At 40.3% G+C, this 23022-nt stretch overlaps 1 protein-coding gene across 1 annotated transcript in view; it reads left to right on the plus strand.

The window, feature by feature from the left end:
- The window catches only part of LOC116267554 (ABC transporter C family member 2-like), a 93359-nt gene that overhangs the window by 13462 nt on the left and 56875 nt on the right, over window positions 1-23022 (plus strand). Inside the window, exons 9-11 of the mRNA XM_031649346.2 lie at window positions 7808-7873; window positions 10388-10462; window positions 19733-19840. Of these exons, the coding sequence (XP_031505206.1) occupies window positions 7808-7873; window positions 10388-10462; window positions 19733-19840 (249 nt within the window). The remainder of the gene's footprint in view (window positions 1-7807; window positions 7874-10387; window positions 10463-19732; window positions 19841-23022) is intronic.

Genomic DNA, 23022 nt, shown 5'->3' on the forward strand with positions numbered 1-23022 from the left:
ACACCAATCCCACTGAAATAGGGGCTTTTAGAACTGAGAATGTTCCCATGCAGGTCATTACTCTTCGCCTCACCAAGGAGAATTATTTCTCGTGGTCGCCTGCTATGACTATGGGGATTGCTGGCCGTGGTCGCATGACCTATATTGATGGGAGCAACCCCGAACCAGCAAGAACAAGTGATGTGTGGCATACTTGGTTTCTTGAGGATAATCAAGTGAAAACTTGGATTGTCAACTCCGTTTCCGCCGATATTCAGCCCCTTATCCTTCGGAAGAAGACTGCTAGAGACATGTGGGTGGTCCTCGAGCAAATGTATGGCCAAAAGAAGACCGCAATTCGTACTTACCAAGTAATGAAGACAGTCTATGGCATTCGACAAGGGAACTCGTCTGTTGCAGAGTACTATGGGGCTTTGAAAGCCAAGTGGGAAGAGCTTGACTATCATTCTGATATTCCTTGGCATTGTCCCCATGATCAGGCGCTCTATGTTGCTCATGAATGGGAAAACAGGGTGTTCCTATTTTTAGCAGGTTTAAATGATGAGTTTGAAGGTGTTCGAAGCCAGATTCTGAATTCAGGGGAGGTGTCCAGTATTGAAGATGTGTACTCCTGTGTTGAAGCGGAAGAACAGAGGAGGCTTGTTACAAAAGAAGGGAAGAGGGAACTTGTGCCCTATAACGAGAGATCCGCTCTCGTGAGTCGTGGTCCTGGCGGCCCGTCTAGATCCCTTCGCCGGTGCACTCACTACAAGAAGACAGGTCACACCGTGGATTATTGTTGGGATCTTCATCCAGAAAAGAAGGGAAACAAAGGGAGATCTTCGATTGGGAGAACGCCTGTGTGTGAGGTGCAAGCATCCAGTGGAGAAAAAGTCTCCATTTCTGCTGACCAGCTTCGTGAACTAAGCGCTTATTTGGGCAGGATCGATGTCAACAAGATTGAGACCTCAGAGGGAACTACAGCTAATCATGCTCTCGCGGTTATTGGAAATCAAGGTAACTCTTCTGTGGGGGAATGGATTGTCGATAGTGGTGCTACTCATCACATGACAGGTAATCCAAAATTGTTTCATGAGTATAAGTTGTCCTCGGGAAAGGAACGTGTTTCTCTTGCAGATGGTTCCTCTACCTGTGTGGCAGACGAAGGCACTCTGTCCTTGTTGGACAAATTTCATGTGCAGGGTGCTTTACATGTTCCCCAGTTTCCTTTAAATCTCTTATCAGTCAGTAGACTTACTAAAGAATTGAATTGTGAACTTATATTCTCTGCCGATCGTTGTGTTTTGCAGGACTTGGTGACAGGGAAGAGGATTGGGATTGGTTTAGCTTCTGATGGATTATATCGTCTTCCCATACGTGTGGCTACTGCTCTGTTGACAGCGATCCGCAAGACAGATAAGAGAAGAGAAGATTGTCTTCAGTCTTTTATGTACTGGCATGAACGTTTTGGGCATTTACCTTTTGGGATTTTGAAACATTTGTTTCCAGACTTGTGTTCCTCCTTTGATTTGTCTTCCATTTCTTGTGATGTTTGTCAGTTTGCCAAATATATGAGGGCTTCGTACCCTCTTTCTTCCGGTTGTGCTAATGAAGCTTTTTCCCTGATTCACTCTGATTTATGGGGACCTTCGGGCATTCATACCCGTCAAGGTTTCCAGTATTTTATCACTTTCATTGATGATTTCTCTCGTGCTACATTTATATACTTGTTAAAAGACCGCAGCGAGGTTCCTCGCATCATAGAGACATTTATTCTTCTTGTGCATACCCAGTATGGTGCGAATGTTAAAACCTTCAGGTCCGATAATGCCCGTGAGTACATGTGTCAGCCTGTTGAGGAGTTTCTTAGACAACGGGGGATTGTTCACGAGACATCCTGTAGTTACACCCCCCCTCAAAATGGGGTAGCTGAAAGGAAAAATCGTCAACTTCTTAATGTCACCAGGGCTCTTTTGTTTCAGAGAAATCTTCCTAAACACTATTGGGGTGATGCAGTTCTTACTAGTGCCTATCTTATTAACCGCATGCCTAGTCGTGTTTTGAATGGTAGGACTCTCCACTCGTTGCTTCCTGGCAGTCGTCCACCATTTCCTCTTCCTCCTCGTGTTTTTGGTTGTGTATGTTTTATCCATGATCACAGTCCAAATGTCAAGAAACTTGATCCTAGGTCTATCAAAGGTGTCTTTGTTGGATACTCCCCTACGCAAAAAGGATACAAATGTATTGATCTTACTACTGGTCGAGCTTATGTTACGAGGGATGTTACCTTCTTGGAACATGCCTCTTACTTTGGTGCGAATCCTCTTCAGGGGGAGCAGTCTGTGGGCAGGGAAGAGTATTCTCAGAGACAGGAACTTCAGTTTATAGATTTTTTGGACTACAAGAAAGCAGAATCACTTAATACCGTCGATGTGCCTGAAAAGGAGGAAAGGGGTGACAATAGCATTGAGAAGGAAGGCCCTCAGTTGTTTGGACAGTTCTACTCTAGACGAGGTACTCGGACAGAGGTGATGACTTGTGGTGCTAGATCTACTTCCAATCCCAATGCCACTCCTTCCCTGGATGAACCAAGTCCTACCAAGGAGACCGTGGAGACTCATGATGAGGTTGAAAAGAAGAATGACGATCTTCCCATTGCCCTGAGAAAGGGTGTCAGGTCATGTACTCAACACCCCATTGGTAATTTTGTTTCTTATTCCAGACTTAGGAAAGATTACAAGTGCTTTGTTTCTACTCTCTCTTTGGCTGTGATTCCCAGGACTGTCGTTGAAGCTCAAAGTGACTCCAAGTGGGCTGATGCAATGAAAGAAGAAATAGATGCCCTAAGAAGAAACTTGACATGGGAAGTGGTGAAGATTCCTGAAGCCGCTCACCTAGTTGGATCCAAATGGGTGTATACCATCAAGTACAAACCAGATGGGAGTGTTGAAAGATATAAAGCTCGACTTGTGGCCAAGGGGTTTAGCCAAAAATATGGAATTGATTACTTGGAAACCTTTGCTCCTGTTGCGAAAATGAAGACTGTGAGGGTGGTTATATCCCTAGCTGTGATGAAGGAGTGGAAGATGTATCAACTGGATGTTAAGAATGCATTCCTCAATGGTGACCTCGAAGAAGAAGTATATATGCATATGCCTCCAGGATATGAAGAACCAGAAAAGTGTTGTAAGCTGAAAAAGGCCTTGTATGGCCTTAAGCAATCGCCCAGAGCGTGGTTTGAACGACTGAGAAGAGTGATGATACGTCATGGATACAAACAAGGAAATGGAGATCACACTCTGTTTGTGAAGAAGAAGGAGAGCAGGGTTACTCTCCTGCTCGTCTACGTAGATGACATGATTGTTACTGGAGATGATGAGGAGGAGATTATCAAGCTAAAAGGGTTACTGGCTACAGAATTCGACCTCAAAGATCTTGGCAAGCTAAGGTATTTTCTTGGTATGGAGGTTGCTAGGTCTAGTACTGGTCTTGTACTAAACCAAAGGAAATATACTTTAGATCTGCTGGAAGAAAATGGTAAATTGGGATGTAGACCTACTCCTACCCCTTTTGACACTGGGCACAAGTTGAGTCTTAGAGATGGAAAGCCTCTCTGTGAAGAAGACAAGGGAAGATATCAACGTTTGGTTGGGAAGCTAATTTATCTTAGCCTCACGAGACTTGATATCACCTTTGCGGTGAATGTTTTGAGCCAATTCATGCATGCGCCAACCGATGCACATCTGAAGGCTGTGGACAGAGTGCTATGCTACCTGAAGAAAAATCCTGGTAAGGGACTCATGTATGTCAAACAAGAGACTGTGGAAATCGAGGGCTATTTTGATGCGGATTGGGCAGGTTGTGGTGATACCAGACGATCCACTACAGGGTATGTGTCTACTTGGGAGGAAACCTTGTTGTATGGAGGAGCAAGAGACAGGATGTTTGCTCTAGATCCAGTGCAGAGGCAGAATATAGGGCAGTTGCTATGGGAGTGTCAGAGTTATTATGGTTGAAGATATTGTTGACTGACATTGGAATAGAGATTGAAGGACCTATGAAGATGTACTGTGATAACAAGTCTGCAATCAACTTAGCCAACAACCCTGTTCTTCACGACAGAACAAAACATGTTGAAATTGATCGTCACTTCATTCGAGAAAGGATTGATGCGAAAGAGTTGATCTTACCTTACATGAAGTCTGAAGACCAAACTGCTGATGTTCTGTCGAAAGCTCTTCCTTCAGCTTCATTTGAGAGGAATGTATCCAAGTTGGGCATGTTTGATATGTATGCCCAACTTGAGGGGGAGTGTTGATAGATTGTGTGTTTCGGGTCCGGATCCATACCCGACCCGCCTTGTAGCCCGTTTTGGGCTCTACTTAAGTCATGTAACCCTAATCCTTAAGTGTTAATGATAATCTTAAGAGAGAGAGAGAGTCTGGCTGCTAGTGGGCACCAACTCCTCCTCATTCGTGGTTTTTTCTCCCTCGTGTTGAGGGTTTTCCACGTTACATCGTGATCATTGTTTCTCTTCGTCTTCTTCTTGTTCGTATTTCTACAATAATCAATCGAATAGTACCCAACCGAGCCACAGGCGAAAAAATCTCAAAGAAATCACACCGTAAGTCTGAGTATACCCTTTTGCGACAAGACGTGCCTTGAACCTTTCAACTGAACCATCAGAAAGATACTTGATGGTGAATACCCATCTTGATCCAACTACATCACAGTGCGTCGAGGGATCTACCAAATCCCAAGTCTCCCGAGAAAGAAGAACATCTATTTCCTCCTGCATGGCTTGTCGCCAACGTGGATCTAACAGGGCGTGATGGTGAAAAGACGGGATAACATGATTAGATAGAGCTTGATCAAACTGCACCAAACTTGTACTCAAACAGTTAGGTCCAATAGCTATATGAAAATGTTTAAAGACCACCTCTCTAACTTTCTAATATTTCAATAAAACTGTTTAACACCTGTAACAAGAATACCCAACTGACTCGAATAAAATCATCAACCAAAACAAGATAATACCAAAAACGCGAGTGAAAAGGAACCCGACTAGGACCTCACACATCCACATGAAGGAGATCAAATGGACTTTGACTAGATGGTTCTTGACTCGAAGGAAAGCTACTCTGTGTATGTTTGCCTAACACATAAGGACTCTGATATAGTAATACCTGGAAGCATGCGACGAAGTTTTGACACTGAAGGATGACCCAGTCTGAGATGCCACTGAAAAGGAGAAGGCTTTGAGGAGAATGAAGATGCAACAACATTTACTGGGACAAACAAGAAATAGAGACCCTCACGTTCATGGCCGCCACCAATCATCTTCCCAGTTAGTAAGTCCTGAAAAGAACATGTACCAAGGTCAAAAATGACTCTACACTTTAAATCAATAGCCAGCTGCTTAACATATAACAAATTAACAGGAAACTGTGGAGCATAGAGCACGTGGGTACTAGTGCCTAAATGTGGGAGATAAATATCACCGCTGCCCAATACAGGAGATAGCTTGCCATCAGCCAGTCTGACATGCTGTGGTGTAGAGAACCTGACTAATGATGAAAAAATATGTGGTTGATTACAACAGGGCCTGGAGGTGCTAGAATCTATCATCCACATCATATCTAGGTCATCGATAGGAGCACCAATAGAGAAGGAAGAGTCTATCACAGTCGTGCAGGCATATGAGAAGGAATTTCCAGCCATCTTGTAGTCATTGGAACCCTCAGACACATTACCATCAGCCATAGTAAAATTCCAACCAGAATTGTACTCACAATATGTATGTATAAGGTGCAGTAGTTAACTTCAACTAACGCACGACAACATAGAAGAATCTGGAACACACTTATGGCTCCAATCATCAACTCAGAAATTCACTAAAACAGGCAACAACATAGGCACTAACTCAGGCAGCAACTCAACAAAATAATTTCAGCCGATGGCTGCAACACAAGCAGGAACTTTACGATTAGCAGCAGCCCACAACTAATGAGACCTCAACTTATAGATTTCATATCCACGATCTGTAGATCATTCTGTTCCTCACGTCAAATTATATCCACAAGCAGTAGATCGACTCTGCCCCACACAGTCAACGTAAAAATCTAATTACAACAACAATAACCTCCACAAGATCCACTTAAGGATCAGGTTGAACACAAACACAAAGCAAATTGGCGGACTGTTTTCAGACGTGGATAGCAGGCAGCACTTTCAGATGTCAATAGTAGGTAGCAAACAAGCACAAGTTTGACAGTAGAGAAAACCTGTCTCACTTCAACGATGCAGAGAGAAAACAGAAATCTGCCTACTCCATACAATTTCAAACTTGTCTCACTTCAACGATGCAGGAAAAAGACTGAACCTGCCCACACGACATACCTTTGCCTGTGAGAATCCACCAGGCACCACACGGCTAAACAAGTCAGACTGCCCTAGCAGATCCGACATTCTTTGGCCTGAACATCTTCCACTGCTGCACTTGAGTTAGATTTGATTTTGCAGTCACCATTTCAGCAACATGATAAACTTCAACGGCAGCAGCTTTCAGCAACTTCACGACAGCAGCAGCAACACAAGGGTGCTAATCACGTTTTCACATGTTAAAAACGTGATTAGCCCCTATCCAACCAACCAATCAACTTGCTTGTTTTGTAAACAACAAGAACCCTAGGTGTGAAACCCTAGTTTCGCGGAAGAGAGGAGAGATGAGAGGAGAAGGGAACCCTAGGCGTGAAACCCTAGATCACACAGCCCTAGGTCTATTGCTCCGATACCAAGTTGAATATTGGAGGAAGAAGGGGACGAGAGAGAGAGAGAGAGAGAGAGAGAGAGAGAGAGAGGAAAACACTTTCTTGCTTATTCACGTGACCCTAATCTCATATTAAAAGAGATTAGGGTTCGCAACTTAACAATTACAAAATCAGTCCACTAAATATAAGAAAATATTTAAAGAACTACTATTCAACTTTCTAATATTGCAGAAACACTCTTTAACAGAAAGTTTATTGTATAAATTATGGCTAAAATAACGATTCATCAGCTTTTTGTCGACCTGTGTTCTAAATCTGATGCTTCTACCTAGGTTTGGCTTCTGGAATTCCAAGAGTAAAAGAACCTGTTGGTGGTGAGGTTACACCATGCTTGTTCATCCATCAAACTACCATTTTTACATGCATCTACATATCAATTTACTGTTTTTCTACATTGACTTTATCCCACACTACAGAAAAAGCTAGATTTGGATCAATTTGGAATCAGTGTGTATCAATTCTTACATTTATATGTTGAGCAGGTATATAGATGTTACCAGACAAGTGATAAGCATGTGCCTCAGCATCTACAGATTCATTTCAGATTTTGGTTATATATATCCAGCGCAATAGCAATAACATATTCTACCAGATCTGCATCTCTTAGTCTTACTGCATCTTACCAAATTTTTTGTATGACAGTAATTTAAAACCATGTCCCAAAAAGATTGATATCTTTTGAATGAGTAGTTTACCTATATCATTTTAACATTTAATAATGCTCTCTATTGTCCAACTGTTCATCTAATAATAGAGTAATAGGATCGTAGTTTATCATGCATTGCTGGGATGATGGCATAAAATTTTTGGAATTTGATTCAGCATTTTCAGGTTTGTAATATTTTGAACTGGAATGTAGATGTTTCAATTCTCCTTTGCTTTTCGTTGAGTTTTGGGTCTTCAGCATCAAGCCCATGCTCAGTTCTCATTTTCACTGTGGTTGATCTTTATGGCTAGAATTATTATCTATCCTAAGTTCCTAACTACTGTTTTTGCAGTCTATGCAAAGAGGAGATCCTGCTTGGGTTGGATATGTCTATGCCTTCACAATTTTCATGGGAGTGGTATGAGTCTAATGGTTTCTGTTGAGGCTAAATCTTAATTTTCAACTAGTTTTACATATGTTATTCTTTTTGATATATATCTAGTTATGTGCAGCTTCATGGTATGTGAAATTACACAAAAACACCAAACTCTGAAGAGAGCCAAAAAATGCTAAATAAGGTTCAAAGCGGCCTATTACACTTAAAGCATGCTTCAAGACAATATAAGTGCCCAAAATAATAAAGTATGCATCAACACACACAAATGGCATGGGAACCAGTGTCTCTATTCAGCACACAAAAATTGTGTTTTCTGTACAATAAGTGCTAAGATGAGTAATCAGGCAAGATATCAAGGTGCAACCAATCAGGAGTACGGAGTCCCATCACAGTTCCAAAAAAGCTGTTAGAAAATATTTTGATTTTAGGGAGGCTCTCAGAAAACTTTTTTTTTTTTCTAATTTGTTTACATGCTTCCAAACGTTGGTGTTGAAATGGTTATAAAAACCACTTTCAGAAATTTTTTGAGAATTGCTTGCTTCAATTTCAAAATCCATAGGATGGGGAATGAAAGTCAACTCATGGCAATGGCATGAGGTTCAGTTGTTCTTAGTTCCTTTACCAGGGATAACCAAGCCACTATAACAAAGTTGCCCTAAAATTTGTACTGAAATGGGAGCCATCTTTTAAAATGTTAAACTCAAAATGACCTTTTTAGGATAGTATCATCCTCTGCCTTATCTAGACCATAGCCACAAATATCGTGATTTTTTAGAAAATATTGCCGATATTAACGAAAAAATTGAAGAAAACAAGAAAAAGGAAAATATCACGATATTTTGAAAAAAATCTTTAAAAATTAATTTATCACGATTTTAACCGATTTTATCTTGATTTTATCGAAATTTTATTGCGATTTTTCCCACTTTTTTCATTTATTTTTTATTTCATTTTTGTTTTTATTTTTTCAACTTTTGTTTCATTGTTTTATTTCCTCTTGTTTTAGGCATTTAATGTGACACTACCAAATGCAATACACTACTTGTTAATTTTTTATTTCTTGTATTTTTACCTCACATTTTGATTTTTTGCTTTTTTTGTTTAAAACTCCGAGATTTTTCTGAGAAAAACAACTTTGCTGAAAAAAATACCCATGAAAACCCTTGCCGATAAAAACCCAAGGATGATATTTGTGGCTATGGTTTAGACAAATAAGGACTTGGTGAAACCTCAAATCCTCCAATCTAGCTCATAAGGAAGCTCCTTTGCACATCTAAGTCGATGAAATGTATGAGCTCTTAATTTATGCATCACCCTGGCTTAGGGGCAGGCAGAAAAAGAAGTCCCAGTCTATAGGATCACCTTATTTTATCAAAATGCATATTTTGGGACAGAGACTCAAAATGCACACAAAAAATAGGTATGAAACTATAATAGTAGTCTTAAATTGGTACCAAGCAGATAGTGGTCTGATCCTTGATGCCAATGTTATCCGTGTCATACGATACATACTGTAGGTTTAGAAAACCTGTACGGTATACTTATGATACCGATACGCTCGTGTATCATAAGCGTATCGATCGTACGATACGGGCATTGTATCATACGATACGGGCGATACACCCCCGTATCGTATAGTATGCAAAAAAACGCAAAAAAGGGGCATGATGACCCCTTTTTGCGTTATGTTTTAAAGTTTAAACACTCCTCTCTCTCTCTCTCTTCTTGTTTCTAAAGACTCCAAGAGACATGGGAGGGAGAGATTTTGCTCATTTTCATAAGAAATAAACTGAGGATTCATCAATTTGGGAGAGCCTACTAGCCGGTGAAGAAGCTTTCTCGTAGTGGGAATGGTGGAAAGCTTGAAAAAGAGGGTTTTTTGGTTCCAAAGATTCTATAAAATTTTCAAGTTTAAAACTGTGATGGATGCTTATTATGTTATTTGAATTTCTGATTTCTTATTTTTGAATGTGTTGTTGATATACATGAACGTTCCTTATGTATGATGATTTTTTTATATTGCATACATTTTTCTTTATTTTTTCTGTTTATTTTCTGGATTTTTTTGGATTTTATATTATTTTGTATTATTTTTCTGATTTTTAATATCTTTTTTAAATTAAAAAATTAATTTTACAATATGCTACACTACATTTGTGATACGTTACGATACGGTGTATACGTCAGCCCGACCGATACGCGTTATGCTACACATTTTACAACATTGCTTGATGCTCTTGGGTTATTGTAGGCTGCATATGTTTTAATTCTCCCCCAGCTGTAGATTGCTATGCCTCCTTGATTCTCTAGAGTTATAGCAAGGGTTCGTAGGATCTAAATCTCCTCCAGCTGTAGATTGTTATTCCTAAGATTGCATATCCAAATGTCTTAGGGTGGTAACTGGTAAATTTGGGTGCTCAAATGATCATGAGCTGCAGTACTAGTTGCTTGTAGTTGGTTCTGAAGAGTCATTGAAGTTTCATTCATTTCTTGTACGCATTAACTACTTTTGCTTTACTTCTCAAATTGGTGCAGTCACTAGGCGTTCTGTCTGAAGCACAGTATTTCCAGAATGTCATGCGAACAGGTTTCCGTCTTAGGTCAACTTTGGTATGTTTGTCATCTTGATGTCTTTGAACTGTGATTGATAAATGAACATGTTCATTTTGCATACAGGGGATTACTTTCCTTTATAACGTTTTAATGAGTTCATCAGCATTTAACCATGATGCCTAGTTTCATTTACACCTCAGAAGTTTTCATGAAACATATAGTACTTAATTTTGTTGGACCATGCTGAATGTTTTTTCTGCTGTATTGATGGCCATATTTAACTTAAATCCATGTCCTTGTGCTGCTGCAATATCTTCAATATGTTTGTAAACCTTGAACTGAGGAATGATAGTTGAGTGGCAGATATTAGAGCAAAAGGAATGATGCAATAGGCTAGACAATTTAAAAGTTTATACATATGTTTACAAACCATTTTTGTAGATGTTGTGCAAAGTGTATATATATATATATATATATAGAGAGAGAGAGAGAGAGAGAGAGAAACTGAAATCCGCTGGCTGATGGATGTTGCTAGATGGATAAATATTTAAAACATGTTGTTATCCATCCTGAAAAACACCATAAAACCATCATTCCATTATAAACCATTGCTAAATGCTAATGATCCCACAGCAAGGTGTTTCCAGTGATGATTTTCAAAAACTCTGTGAACTGGCAACATCCGGCGGCTGACTGATGTCAATTCCTTGGTTCTCTGGTACCTATTGGCTAGGTTTTTCTTGAATGTTTGAGTTGATTGTGCTTGTTATATTACTATTCCCCACATTTCAAATACTAGTAATAGTAAATCAAAGTATTCTCATATTAACGTAACTTAAAAAAGTTAAAAAATTTTGCTCATCGTTTTTGCCTAGGGCAGGCAGTGCCTTGGCACCTTGACAACACAGGGTGACTTGAAAACGCTAGTCACCATTCAATTTTCCTATATATATATATATCTATATATATATATATATATATATATATATATATATATATATATATATATATAGTATGTATGTACGTTTGTATACACCTCGCCACACCCTTGCACCTAAGGGATGTGCCGCATCGGCACCTGCACCAACACTAATGTTGCTGAATCTACTTAGTCACAAGGGATTTCTAGAATCTCAGCTTTTGGAAAACTATACTTTTGCACTTGTTGGGACAAGAAGACCCATCTTCGATAATTAGTCCTATTCATGAGAACCCTTTAGCTCCCATTCCTTCTCATACATCTCTCGTATCACAATTTACACATTCCTGTCTCACATTGAGAGATGGGTAAGCTGTAATTTTTTTGTTTTGGATTTTCAGTTGTTCCGATGCAAACCTGCAGGGAGGTTAGGCCTTCCAACCTTTATTGATAAGGTCACTCAGCTGAACACCAGCACGACAAAAACAGTGGGTGCCAATTTAAAAAAAAAAACTCATGGCAAGCCATTATAAACAAAAGGATCTGAGCTAGGATACAGCTCCCTGCATCGGAACAAAAATTTTTCAACAACAAATTGCAGTGGGTCTTCATCCAAAACAGTAATGTTGTGAATGACAGTGGATAGCTTTGGGAAGTATCTGAGGACATTGCTTTGGCCTTCAACAGCATGGTTGAGGAGCTTTCCAGCTCACCTTGTTGCTCAAAACACCAAATTCCCCTATGTCAAGTAAAATCCTGCTAAGATAGTCAATAAGAATTCTCAGTTCAGGCATAATCCTATCATCCTTATTAATAAAAACCTCCACTTGGTCGCTATGTATCCCATCCCAATGAAGCTTAACATATGAATTGCCGAGCTTTAAAGTGACCCTATATGTTGAACATGTTGTTCTTACAGGCAGTTCAAATGCTCATATATTGGAGGTCAAACAACTGCTAGGAAGAAATTTAAGATGAAAGATATTGGTCACTACGCTATTTCCTTGGAGTTGAGGTAATGCAGACATAAAAAATTTGAAACCTCTGGACTTGCCAAGCATTCTTCATCATAAGATGGTGGCGGATGATGATGATTTGTGTGATGATCATGAGTATTGCAGTTTGTTTGGTATGCGGTAGTACGTAACTTTTGCTAATTCGGGCATTGTTTACTCGGTGAATCAGGTTTCACAGTTTATGCATGAGCCACACAATGGGCATATGGAGTCCGTTAATTGCATCTTGAGATATTTAAAAGGGATCTCAATTATGGACTTGCTTTCAAAGAGGCATTGTCAAAAGGAAGGTAAGTACGAGATTGTTCATTATAGCGCCGCTGATTGGGCAGGAGATTTAGATGAGAGAGACTTCCATTTCTAGATACTATGTTTTCATTGGAAAAAATCTGGTATCTTGAAGTAATAAGAAGCAAAAGGTTATGGCTAGATCCAGTTCTAGGCAGAATGTAGATGTATGATGCAGCTACTGTTAAAGCTACTTGGGTTTGCCATTTGCTGATAGAAGTAGGCAGAAAATTGCTTTCTTGATTCTGATGTGCAATAATTAAAGTGCCATAAACATGTAGTTTGTTGAACATTGGAGGAAGAAAGGGACGTGAGAGAGAGAGAGAGAGAGGAAACTTTCTTATTGCATTCACGTAACCCTAATCTCTTTTAAAAGAGATTAGGGTGTTGACTACATATTTACAATTTCAGTCCACTATAAGAAAACAATAAGTAGACCCTTGTCTACTTTCTAATATTTCAGAAAGACTCAAATTGACTCTAGAAAACTTTAACACTCCCCCTCAAGCTGGAGCATAGATATCAATCATGCTCAGCTTGTTACATCCTCTCAAGAAATCTCCAATGGGAAGAGCCTTAGTAAACATATCAACTGCTTGATCTTCAGAGGAAACGTGGATCGTGCTAATGACTCCTTCTTGGACCAAGTCTCAAACATAATGGCAATCCACTTCAATGTGTTTCGTCCTCTCATGAAAGACAGGGTTATTTGCATAGGTAGCGGCTATGTTATCACAATACATCTTCAAAGGAAGTTTCACTGAAATTCCCAATTCTAGAAGCACTAATTTGACCCATGACATTTCAGCCACCGTTTGAGCCATAGCTCTATATTCAGACTCAACACTTGATCTAGCAACCACATTTTGTTTCTTGCTCCTCCAAGAAATAAGATTCCCGCCAATAAAGACACAAAAACCTATAGTAGATCTTTTATCATTTATTGACCCTGCATAATTAGCATCATTATATGCTTCTATGTCCATACATTCTCCTTTTTTGAACCATAACCCCTTTCCCGGGGCTGATTTCAAGTATTTTCTCACCATTAAACCAGGCTTCCAATGAACTTTCCGAGGTTTCTCCATGAATTGACTAAGCTTATTTACAGCAAAGCTGATGTCTAGACGAGTGATGGTCAAATATAAAAGTTTTCCTATCAGAGATTTGTAAGAACGAGAGTCAAAAGCCTCTGATTCATTATCATGCATATGAATCCGAGGATTCATGGGAAGTGTAGTAGGTTTGGCTCCCAATAACCCTGTTTCCTGCAGAAGATCAAGAACATATTTCCTTTGAGACATCACAATCTCTTTACTACTACGAGCCACTTCAATACCAAGAAAATATCAAAGTTGACCAAGATCTTTTGTGACAAAGTGTTTTTGTAAGAACTCCTTTATCTGAGCTATCTCTTGAGTACTTTCTCCAGTGAGGACAATATCATCAACATATACAATCAATATCACTATACCAGAAGTCCCTCGCTTGATAAACAACGAGTGGTCAAGCTAGGATCTTCGAAATCCACATTTAGAGACAACCTCACTTAGCTTATGGAACCATGCACGGAGACTTTGTTTAAGTCCATAGATAGCCTTTTTGAGTTTGCATACCTTGGAACACTCCCTCTGTCGTTCAAAACCAGGTGGTTGTTGCATATAGACTGTTTCAGAGAGATCACCATATAGAAATGTATTTTTCACATCAAGCTGAAAAAGAGGCTAATCCTGCTGATCTGCGAGAGATATAATTAGGCGAATAGTACCTAACCGTGCCACAGGCGAGAACGTCTCGAAGAAGTCCACCCCATAAGTCTGTGTATAGCCTTTAGCCACAAGACGAGCTTTGAATCGCTCTACAGACTCATCCGAATGATATTTGATGGTGAATACCCATTTGGAGTCAACAACATCACAATTCAACGGTAGGTCCACCAAGTCCCAAGTCTCCCTAGAAAGAAGAGCATTCATTTCTTCCTGCGTAGCATGCTTCCATCGTGAATCTAATAAGGCTTGGTGGTGAGAGGTCGGAATAGTATGACTAGCCATGGCTCGATCAAACTGCACCAAACTTGTGTTCAAATGGTCCATAGAAACTGAGTTAGAAATCAGATGTCTTGTGCACTGTCGCTGGCCCTTGCGAATAGCAATAGGTAGATCATTTGCAAAATAGTCATCATTTCTTCCTGAGTCAGTCTTATCACTAGAACTTACCTTATGAGAAGACGTTGGTGGGCGGTTAGGAGAGGGACCTTGACGTCGGGTATAGTCTATTGGAGGATCAAGAAAACGATCACCTGACAATGGTGGAGAGGACGAGATCAACTCAAGTGATATTGGGGGAATAGGAAGAGGAACAAACATGGGAACCTCAGTCATAGTGGAACTTGGAGCGGAAAAATATGGACGAGACTCAAAGAATGTAACATCCGCACTGACAATCTCTTTCTTGGTATGGGGATCAAAACATCGATAGTCTTTTTGATTGGCAGAATATCCAATGAACACACATTTGACAGCTTGGGCAGCAAGTTTGTTTTTGTTTGGGCCGAAGATGTGTGCAAAACAAGTGCATCCAAATACTTTAGGAGGTATATGAAATAATAGTCGATCTGGATATAGTATTTGAATGGGGATGCGTTCTTGGATGGCAGATGAGGGCAATCTGTTGGTGAGATAACATGCGGTAAGAATAGCATCACCCCAAAAATAGGCAGGCATATGAGTATGCAACATGAGGGTACGGGCCACGGTCGATGTTTGCGTTCAACAACACTATTTTGTTGGGATGTGTGAGGACATGTATATTGTGGTCGGATCCCATGATTGGCATAAAATTGGAGTAGAATTGAAGATTTAAATTCAAGAGCATTATCAGTACGAATATTTTTGACAACACCAAACTGAGTTTTTATTTCATTGACAAATTTATGAAGAATATAGATGACTTTAGACCTGTCTCGTAACAAAAATACCCAACTGACTCTAATAAAATCATCAACCAAAACAAGGTAATACCAGAAACGTGAACGACAGGAAACACGACTTGGACCCAAAACATCAACATGCAGAAGATCAATGGGACTTTGACTCGATGGACTCTGACTTGAAGGGAAACTACTATGTGTATGCTTGCCTAACTGGCATGCATCACATAAGAATGACTGACGCAGGAATATCTGGAAAAATGCGACGAAGCTTGGACATAGACGGATGACCCAGTCTGAGATGCCACTGCAAAGGAGAAGGCTTTGACGTGAAAGAGGATGCAACAACATCTACAGGGATAGAGAGAAAATAAAGCCCCTCCCGTTCATGGCCGCCACCAATCATCTTCCCAGTTTGTAAGTCCTGAAAAGAACATGAACCATGATAAAAAAATGACTCTACACTGTAAATCTCTAGCCAATTGCTTAACAGATAACAGGTTAATAGGAAATCGAGGAGCATATAGCACATGTGTAATGGTCCCAAAAGGTGTGAGATAGATATCACCGGTGCCCAGAATAGGGGACAACTTGCCATCAGCCAACCTGACGTGCTGTGGTGTAGTGAACCTGGTAAACGATAAAAACATCTGTGGCTGATTACAACAATGCATGGATGCTCCTGAGTCAATCATCCATATCATACCTGGGTCACTAGTAGGGGCACCAACAAAGAGAACCGAGTCTATAGCAGCTGTGCTGTTTGAGGCAAGAGTACACCTCAGATCATATTCTTCCTTGCTTAGGTTGAGATAATACGATGGAGGTATAGGAGAACAGGTAGGAGACTCAACCATAGCATCTGTAGACTGTGACGAAGTTGCAGTAGATGAAGAAGACCCTTCTAACCTACTACCGTCAGCCATAAAAAAATTGTACCCGAACACGCAGACCACAACCAAATGATGTGCAGTAGGTTGAACAGAAACACAAAAATAGCAGACTGTTTTCAGACGTGGATAGCCGGCAGCACTTTCAGATGTCGATAATAGGCAGCAAACAGGCACAGGTTTGATATCCGAGAGAGAAAAAAAAATCGTCTCACTTCAACAATGCAGAGAAAGGACTGAAAGCTGCTACCATGACATACCATTGCCTATGGGAATCCACCAAGCACCACACGACTAGACAGATCTGAACGTCCAAGAACTTCTTCCACGACAACAAAGGTCAGATCTGATGACTAAAACTTCTTCACCCAATGACAAAAGACTGCTGCTACTCGATTAGCAGCAATTAACACCTCACAAAGCCTCACTTTACTGATTTCACATTCACGATTTGTAGATATTTCTCCTCAAGTCAAACTGGATCTTCAACCAGCAACATGACTACACACACAGCAACTTGTCACGTCACACTGTACCCACAACCAGCAGATTAACTCTGCCCCACACGATCTTATGCAGCGACAACAAAAGGGCAGATCTGATATATCACGCCACAGATCGTCTTGCATGGCAGAAAAAAAATTAGATATCTTTAGGGCAGATCTGATACATAACGTTATAGGTTTTCTTCCACGGCAGCAGAAAATCAGATCTGATAAACAGATCTGAGCAACATAGATATTCTTCCACGGCAACAGAAACTCAGATCTGATACATCCTGATCAGATCCACCATCTTCTTCCACGGCAGCAACTTCATCAACGTTTCTCCATGTCTTTCACGGCAACAACAGCACAAGGGTGCTGATCACGTTTCTACATGTTAAATGTGATTAGCCCCTTTCCACCAAACAATCAACTTGCTTGTTTTGTAAACAGCAGGACCCCTAGGCGTGAAACCCTAGATCGCACAGCCCTAGGTCCGTTGCTTTGATACCATATTGAATATTGGAGGAAGAAAGAGACGTGAGAGAGAGAGAGAGAGAGAGAGAGAGTGAGAGGAAACTTTCTTATTGCATTCACGTAACCCTAATCTCTTTTAAAAGAGATTAGGGTGTTGACTACATATTTACAATTTCAGTCCACTAAAATATAAGAAAACAATAAGTAGACCCTTGTACTTTCTAATATTTCAGAAAGACTCAAATTGACTCTAGAAAACTTTAACATAGTTCAATCCCATTCATCATAGTAGAGGAAAACACACTGAAAGTGATCAACATTTTACAAGACAGAAGGATGAAGAAAAAGTGGTTGAAGAAGTTTGTTGAGGCACCAAACCAAGTTGCAGATTTATTCATCAAAGATTGGTTTTGGATGCTTAAAGCGAAGTTCATGATTCAAATTATATGTGACTTGAGGAGGGTGAAACACGTGTACGTTTTTGGATCTCGGTTTTTATAACACGATCCATATTGTATTCAACATTTTTTACTATAGGGATGTGTGCTGTATGGCTGATCTTATTAATGTATTATTACTACCATTTTAAAAATATATTATGAGATTAAGTGCAATTAGGGCATGCCCAGCACTATGTGGCTGCCAATTTTCTGTTGAAGCAGCTCTCTTTAGTTGTTGCTTCCCTTCTCATGACCCAATTTTTGCCAACCTTCACTCTAGTAGCCAATAGTATAAGTAATAAGATAGACCATCATTTGACCTTCACTCTAGATAACTCGAATGTTGCCTTCTATATTCTTGGCTTGCACTAGAATTACAAAATCACCAACCCATTGCAGTAAATGATAACAAATTTGACCTTTCTAATACTTAGCTCTTTTATGACTGTGCAATGCAGCTATGTGCTTTCCCTTGCCATACCCGTGTCTGCATGCCCTTTCAGAGATATGGGTGTGACAGCGCAATAGTACATGTTTGGAACTTTTGATTGGGTTTGGGTCAAACCCTGACCCAAAATATAAATATTAAAAGTAAAAAAAACTTCTGAAGGTACCTTCATAGTATTGACCGACGCACACGCACAGACACACACACACACACACACACACACACACACACACACAAAGAGATAGAGAGAAAGAGAGAATACCCTGATTTTAGGTTCTTTTCTCTAGTAGCGTAAAGAAAATGACGTGGAAAACAAACCAAAAATGACCAGCGGCTCATGACAAAATCAATCATAGAATGTGATGCCCTAATAAAAATTGGGTGGGTAGACAGACAAAATCTCAGTCATCTTTAATATTTTGCTTCATCCTCGTGTGATTTTGCATATACGCTCTTGTAGACTTAAAATCCACAATAGTGCAATATCTAGACACTTCTCTATGTCAAGAATCTTTGTTTAAAGTTTCCTCTGCTGGGAAAGAGGGTTTATCTATTGACGTCTTGTTAGCCTGCGACTAACAGGGGAAGATTAACTCACACACTCTGCTCTGGTGATGCCCAACCTCCACTGAAATCTCTAAGATTCATTGGTAATTAGGGTTAACTTCCTAAGAAACTTGTATACTCAGATTCTTTAGATTAGGGTGGGTTATTATCTCCTATTATCCACCTGATCTATCTACCTGAGGTGACAGACTCAAGCTTTGCGTATTCAGCTCTGCAGGACCCGATCTGTGACTCCCTACTGAATCAGACCCCTGACCCACAGGGTCTGACCCTTAACACGTCTCTATTGAAATCGGCTAGGGGAAGAGTTTGCATTGAGCCAACAGGTCGGTCTGAACATCCTGTACACATGTGGTAGCAGGAATTGCTATCCTATTCAATGGTGATGATGACAATGAGGACACCATTCGGACCTCAGTGATAGATTAACCCACAATCCCTCTCAAGTGGGAGAGGAGCGGGAGATTTTGGGCAAAGAGTTTGCCTATTCACCCCCTTTTATACCTATTTTATTTTATTTCTTTAACATTTTAAAATTTTTCTTAGGCATCCCCTAACTTTTACTCATACTACAAAAAAAAAAAAAAGCCAAAATAAAATCCTTATGTTATATGTATACTCTCAAGTGTCCTCATACCTAATTTTTAGAATTTTCTGGTTCTGCACCTACACTGCCATCCCTTTCTCCGGCACCTCATACCAGCACCTATGTGGCATAGATTAATGACATGCATATAGCTTAATGTTTGGCTAATTGTACATGACATGAAGTTCCATTTGTTCCATATGCTCTGTTATTTTATTTGCAAATCCATGGTTGTACTAAGACTTTTAGCTGATCAAGCCTTGTTGATGTGAAACTTTTCAGGTAGCTGCTGTTTTTCGTAAATCATTGAGACTTACACATGAAGAACGTAAGAAATACTCCACTGGAAAAATAACCAACTTGATGACAACAGATGCTGAAGCCCTACAGGTATGCATAATGCTTCTTCAGGGTTCTTGAGATTCCATCTTATATTACCTCAGCAACCGAGTGAATGATTTGTCGAGGCGTGAGGGCTCACGTGAGGAGAGAGACGCTCTGGGTAAAAGGGCTTTTCTCACTTAGGGTTTCCTTTCCTTGTCCCTTCTTTTGAAGGGGATGAGTTTGACATGAAGAATCAATTCACCTGCAATGGTGGGACACAACGAATAGTGTCGTCTCCCACAGCGGTGTTGGAGATGCACAATGGAGTGTAAATAGGGGAAGACATGGTTCCATCTTCTCAAACAAAGGCATCGTCCGATTAGCTTCGAGGAGGTGGGGCTTTTCCCCGTCCAAACAATCTGATGGAGACAGAAGGGCATGTTCTGGTGGAAATGGTAGACTCTCCCCTCTCACCACCCACTGTGGCAAATAACAGTGGTCTGGAGCTGGTGACGGTTTCCCAAAAGTTGTGGCTAATGTCATTGAGACGACCCCCACATTTGATGGTAACTGTAGAATGTAGAAAAGACAGCAAGAAGACGATCTTAAGATGGAAAACCCTCGACTCGAGGGATAAAAAACCACGATAGAGAAGATCCGGTGCCAACTAGCAGCCGGGCTCACTCTCACCCAATTTTTCATTCACACTTTTAAATTAGGGTTACAATGGCTTAAATAGAGTCCAACAAGAACAACAGATCGGATCGGGTCCAGACCCAGACCCGGACTAAAACCCAAACACCAAAAACACTTCAACACTCCCCCTCAAGTTGGGCATACAAATCAAACATTCCCAACTTGGATACATTTCTCTCAAAAGAAGTTGATGACAAGCCCTTGGTCAGAACATCAACTGTCTGGTCTTCGGACTTCATGTATGGTAGAACAAATTCTTTAGCATTAATTCTCTCTCGAATGAAATGACGGTCAATCTCGACATGCTTTGTTCTATCGTGTAATACCGGATTGTTGGCCAAGTTGATTCCTGACTTGTTATCGCAATGCATCTTCATTGCTCCCTTGGTTTTTATCCCAATGTCCCAATAATACTTTCAGCCACAACAACTCAGAAACTCCCATGGCCACAGCTCTATTCAGCCTCAGCACTGGAGTGGGAGCAAACGTCCTGTCTCTTACTCCTCCACACTACGAGATTCCCTCTCAATTAAATATAGTAGTTTGAGGCGGATCTCCTAGTATCAACACATCCTGCCCACTAAGCATCTAAATACCCTTCAATCTCAAGAGAACCTTGCTTAACATATAAGAGGTCATTGCCAGGATTCCTCTTCAAGTAACATAAAATCCTGTTGACAGCCTTCAAGTGAGCATCCGTGGGAGCATGCATGAACTGACTCATCACATTCACAACAAAAGTAATATCAGGTCTAGGGAGAGTAAGATAAATCAACTTCCCAACAAGACGTTGATCCATTGGCATCTTCACAGAAAGGCTCCCCATCTCTAAGACCAAGCTTGTGTCCAGCATCCAGAGGAGTAGAAGCAAGTCTATACCCCATTTTTTCAATCTCCTTTAGTAAATCAAGAGTGTACTCCTGTTGATTTAACACAAGGCTAGTTCCTGACCTAGCAATTTCAATGCCAAGAAAATATTTTAACTTACCAAGGTCCTTGAGATCAAACTCGATGGCCAACAGTTCCTTTAACTTTGTTATTTCATCTTCATCATCACCTGTAACAATCATATCATCAACATATACTAACAGAAGAGTAACTCTATGCTCTTTCCTTTTCACAAAGAGAGTATGATCTCCATTCCCTTGATGTTAACCATGTTGTCCCATTACCAGCCTAAGTCGTTCCAATCATGCCGGGGAGATTGCTTGAGCCGATACAAAGCCTTCCTCAGCTTGCAGCATTTTTCAGGTTCCTCATATCCTGGAGGCATACACATACACACTTCCTCTTCAAGGTCTCCATTGAGAAATGTGTTCTTAACATTAAGTTAGTACATCTTCCACTCCTTTATCACCGCTAAGGAGATAATGATTCTAACTGTCTTCATTTTTGATACCTGTCTACACTCTCATCTGGCTTATATTTAATGGTGTAAACCCACTTGGATCCTACCAGATGAGCCGCTTGAGGGATATTTACCACATCCCATGTTCTGTTTTTGTTCAGTGCTTCCATCTCTTCTTGCATTGCATGAGCCTCAGTAACAATTCTGGGAATCACAGCTATAGAAAGAGACGATATAAAACATTTGTAGTTCTTGCTCAATTTAAAGTATGATATAAAATTACCAATAGGGTGTTGAGTACATCACTTGATACCCTTTCTAAGAGCAATGGGTAACTCTTCATTTTCAGCCTCTGTCTAAGTACCTTTGACCAACATCTCCCGAACACGACTTGGGTCATCCAGGGAAGGTATAGCATTAGGATTGAGATTTGAATTTTCTTCACCAGTCACCTCACCAGTGGGCTCTGTTACAGGCAATCTTCGCCTAGAGTAAACCTGCCCAAACAAGCGGTTACATTCCTCCTCATTCCCAATTGGGCAACCATCATCCTTATTGTGCTCTAGAAGGTCTGTACCCTGAATCTCTTCCTTTTTGTACTCCAGAAAATCTATAAACTGAATCTCTTGATTTGGAGAATACTGTTCTCTTGTTGTAGACCTCTCTCTCTGAAGAGAATTCTCATCAAAATAGGAAGTATTTTCCAGGAATATGACATCTTTGGTAACATAGACACGACCAGTGGAAGGGTTTAGATACTTATATCCTTTTTGAATTGGGAATAACCTAGAAATACACCCTTAATCGACCTTGGATCAAGTGTAATATTAGGATTGTGACTGTGAATAAAACAGATACAACCAAAGACACGAGGTGGAAGAGAAAGGTTGAAGACTCCCCGATAACATAGAATGTGGTGTCCGCCCATTCAACACACGACTAGGCATACGATTAATCAGATATGCACTAGTGAGTACAACATCCCCCCAATACTATTTTGGAAGATTCCATAGGAACAAGAGGCCCTGGTGACATTTAGTAATTGACGATTCTTTCGTTTGACAACCCCATTTTGAGGTGGGGTATAACTACGGGACGTCTCATGAACAATTCCCTTTTTTCGAAAGAAACTATCAACAGAATGACACATATACTCATGAGCATTGTCAGATCGAAATGTCTTAACAAATGTTCCAAATTGAGT

This window comes from Nymphaea colorata, chromosome 14, assembly GCF_008831285.2.
Source record: "Nymphaea colorata isolate Beijing-Zhang1983 chromosome 14, ASM883128v2, whole genome shotgun sequence".
Lineage (NCBI taxonomy): Eukaryota > Viridiplantae > Streptophyta > Magnoliopsida > Nymphaeales > Nymphaeaceae > Nymphaea > Nymphaea colorata.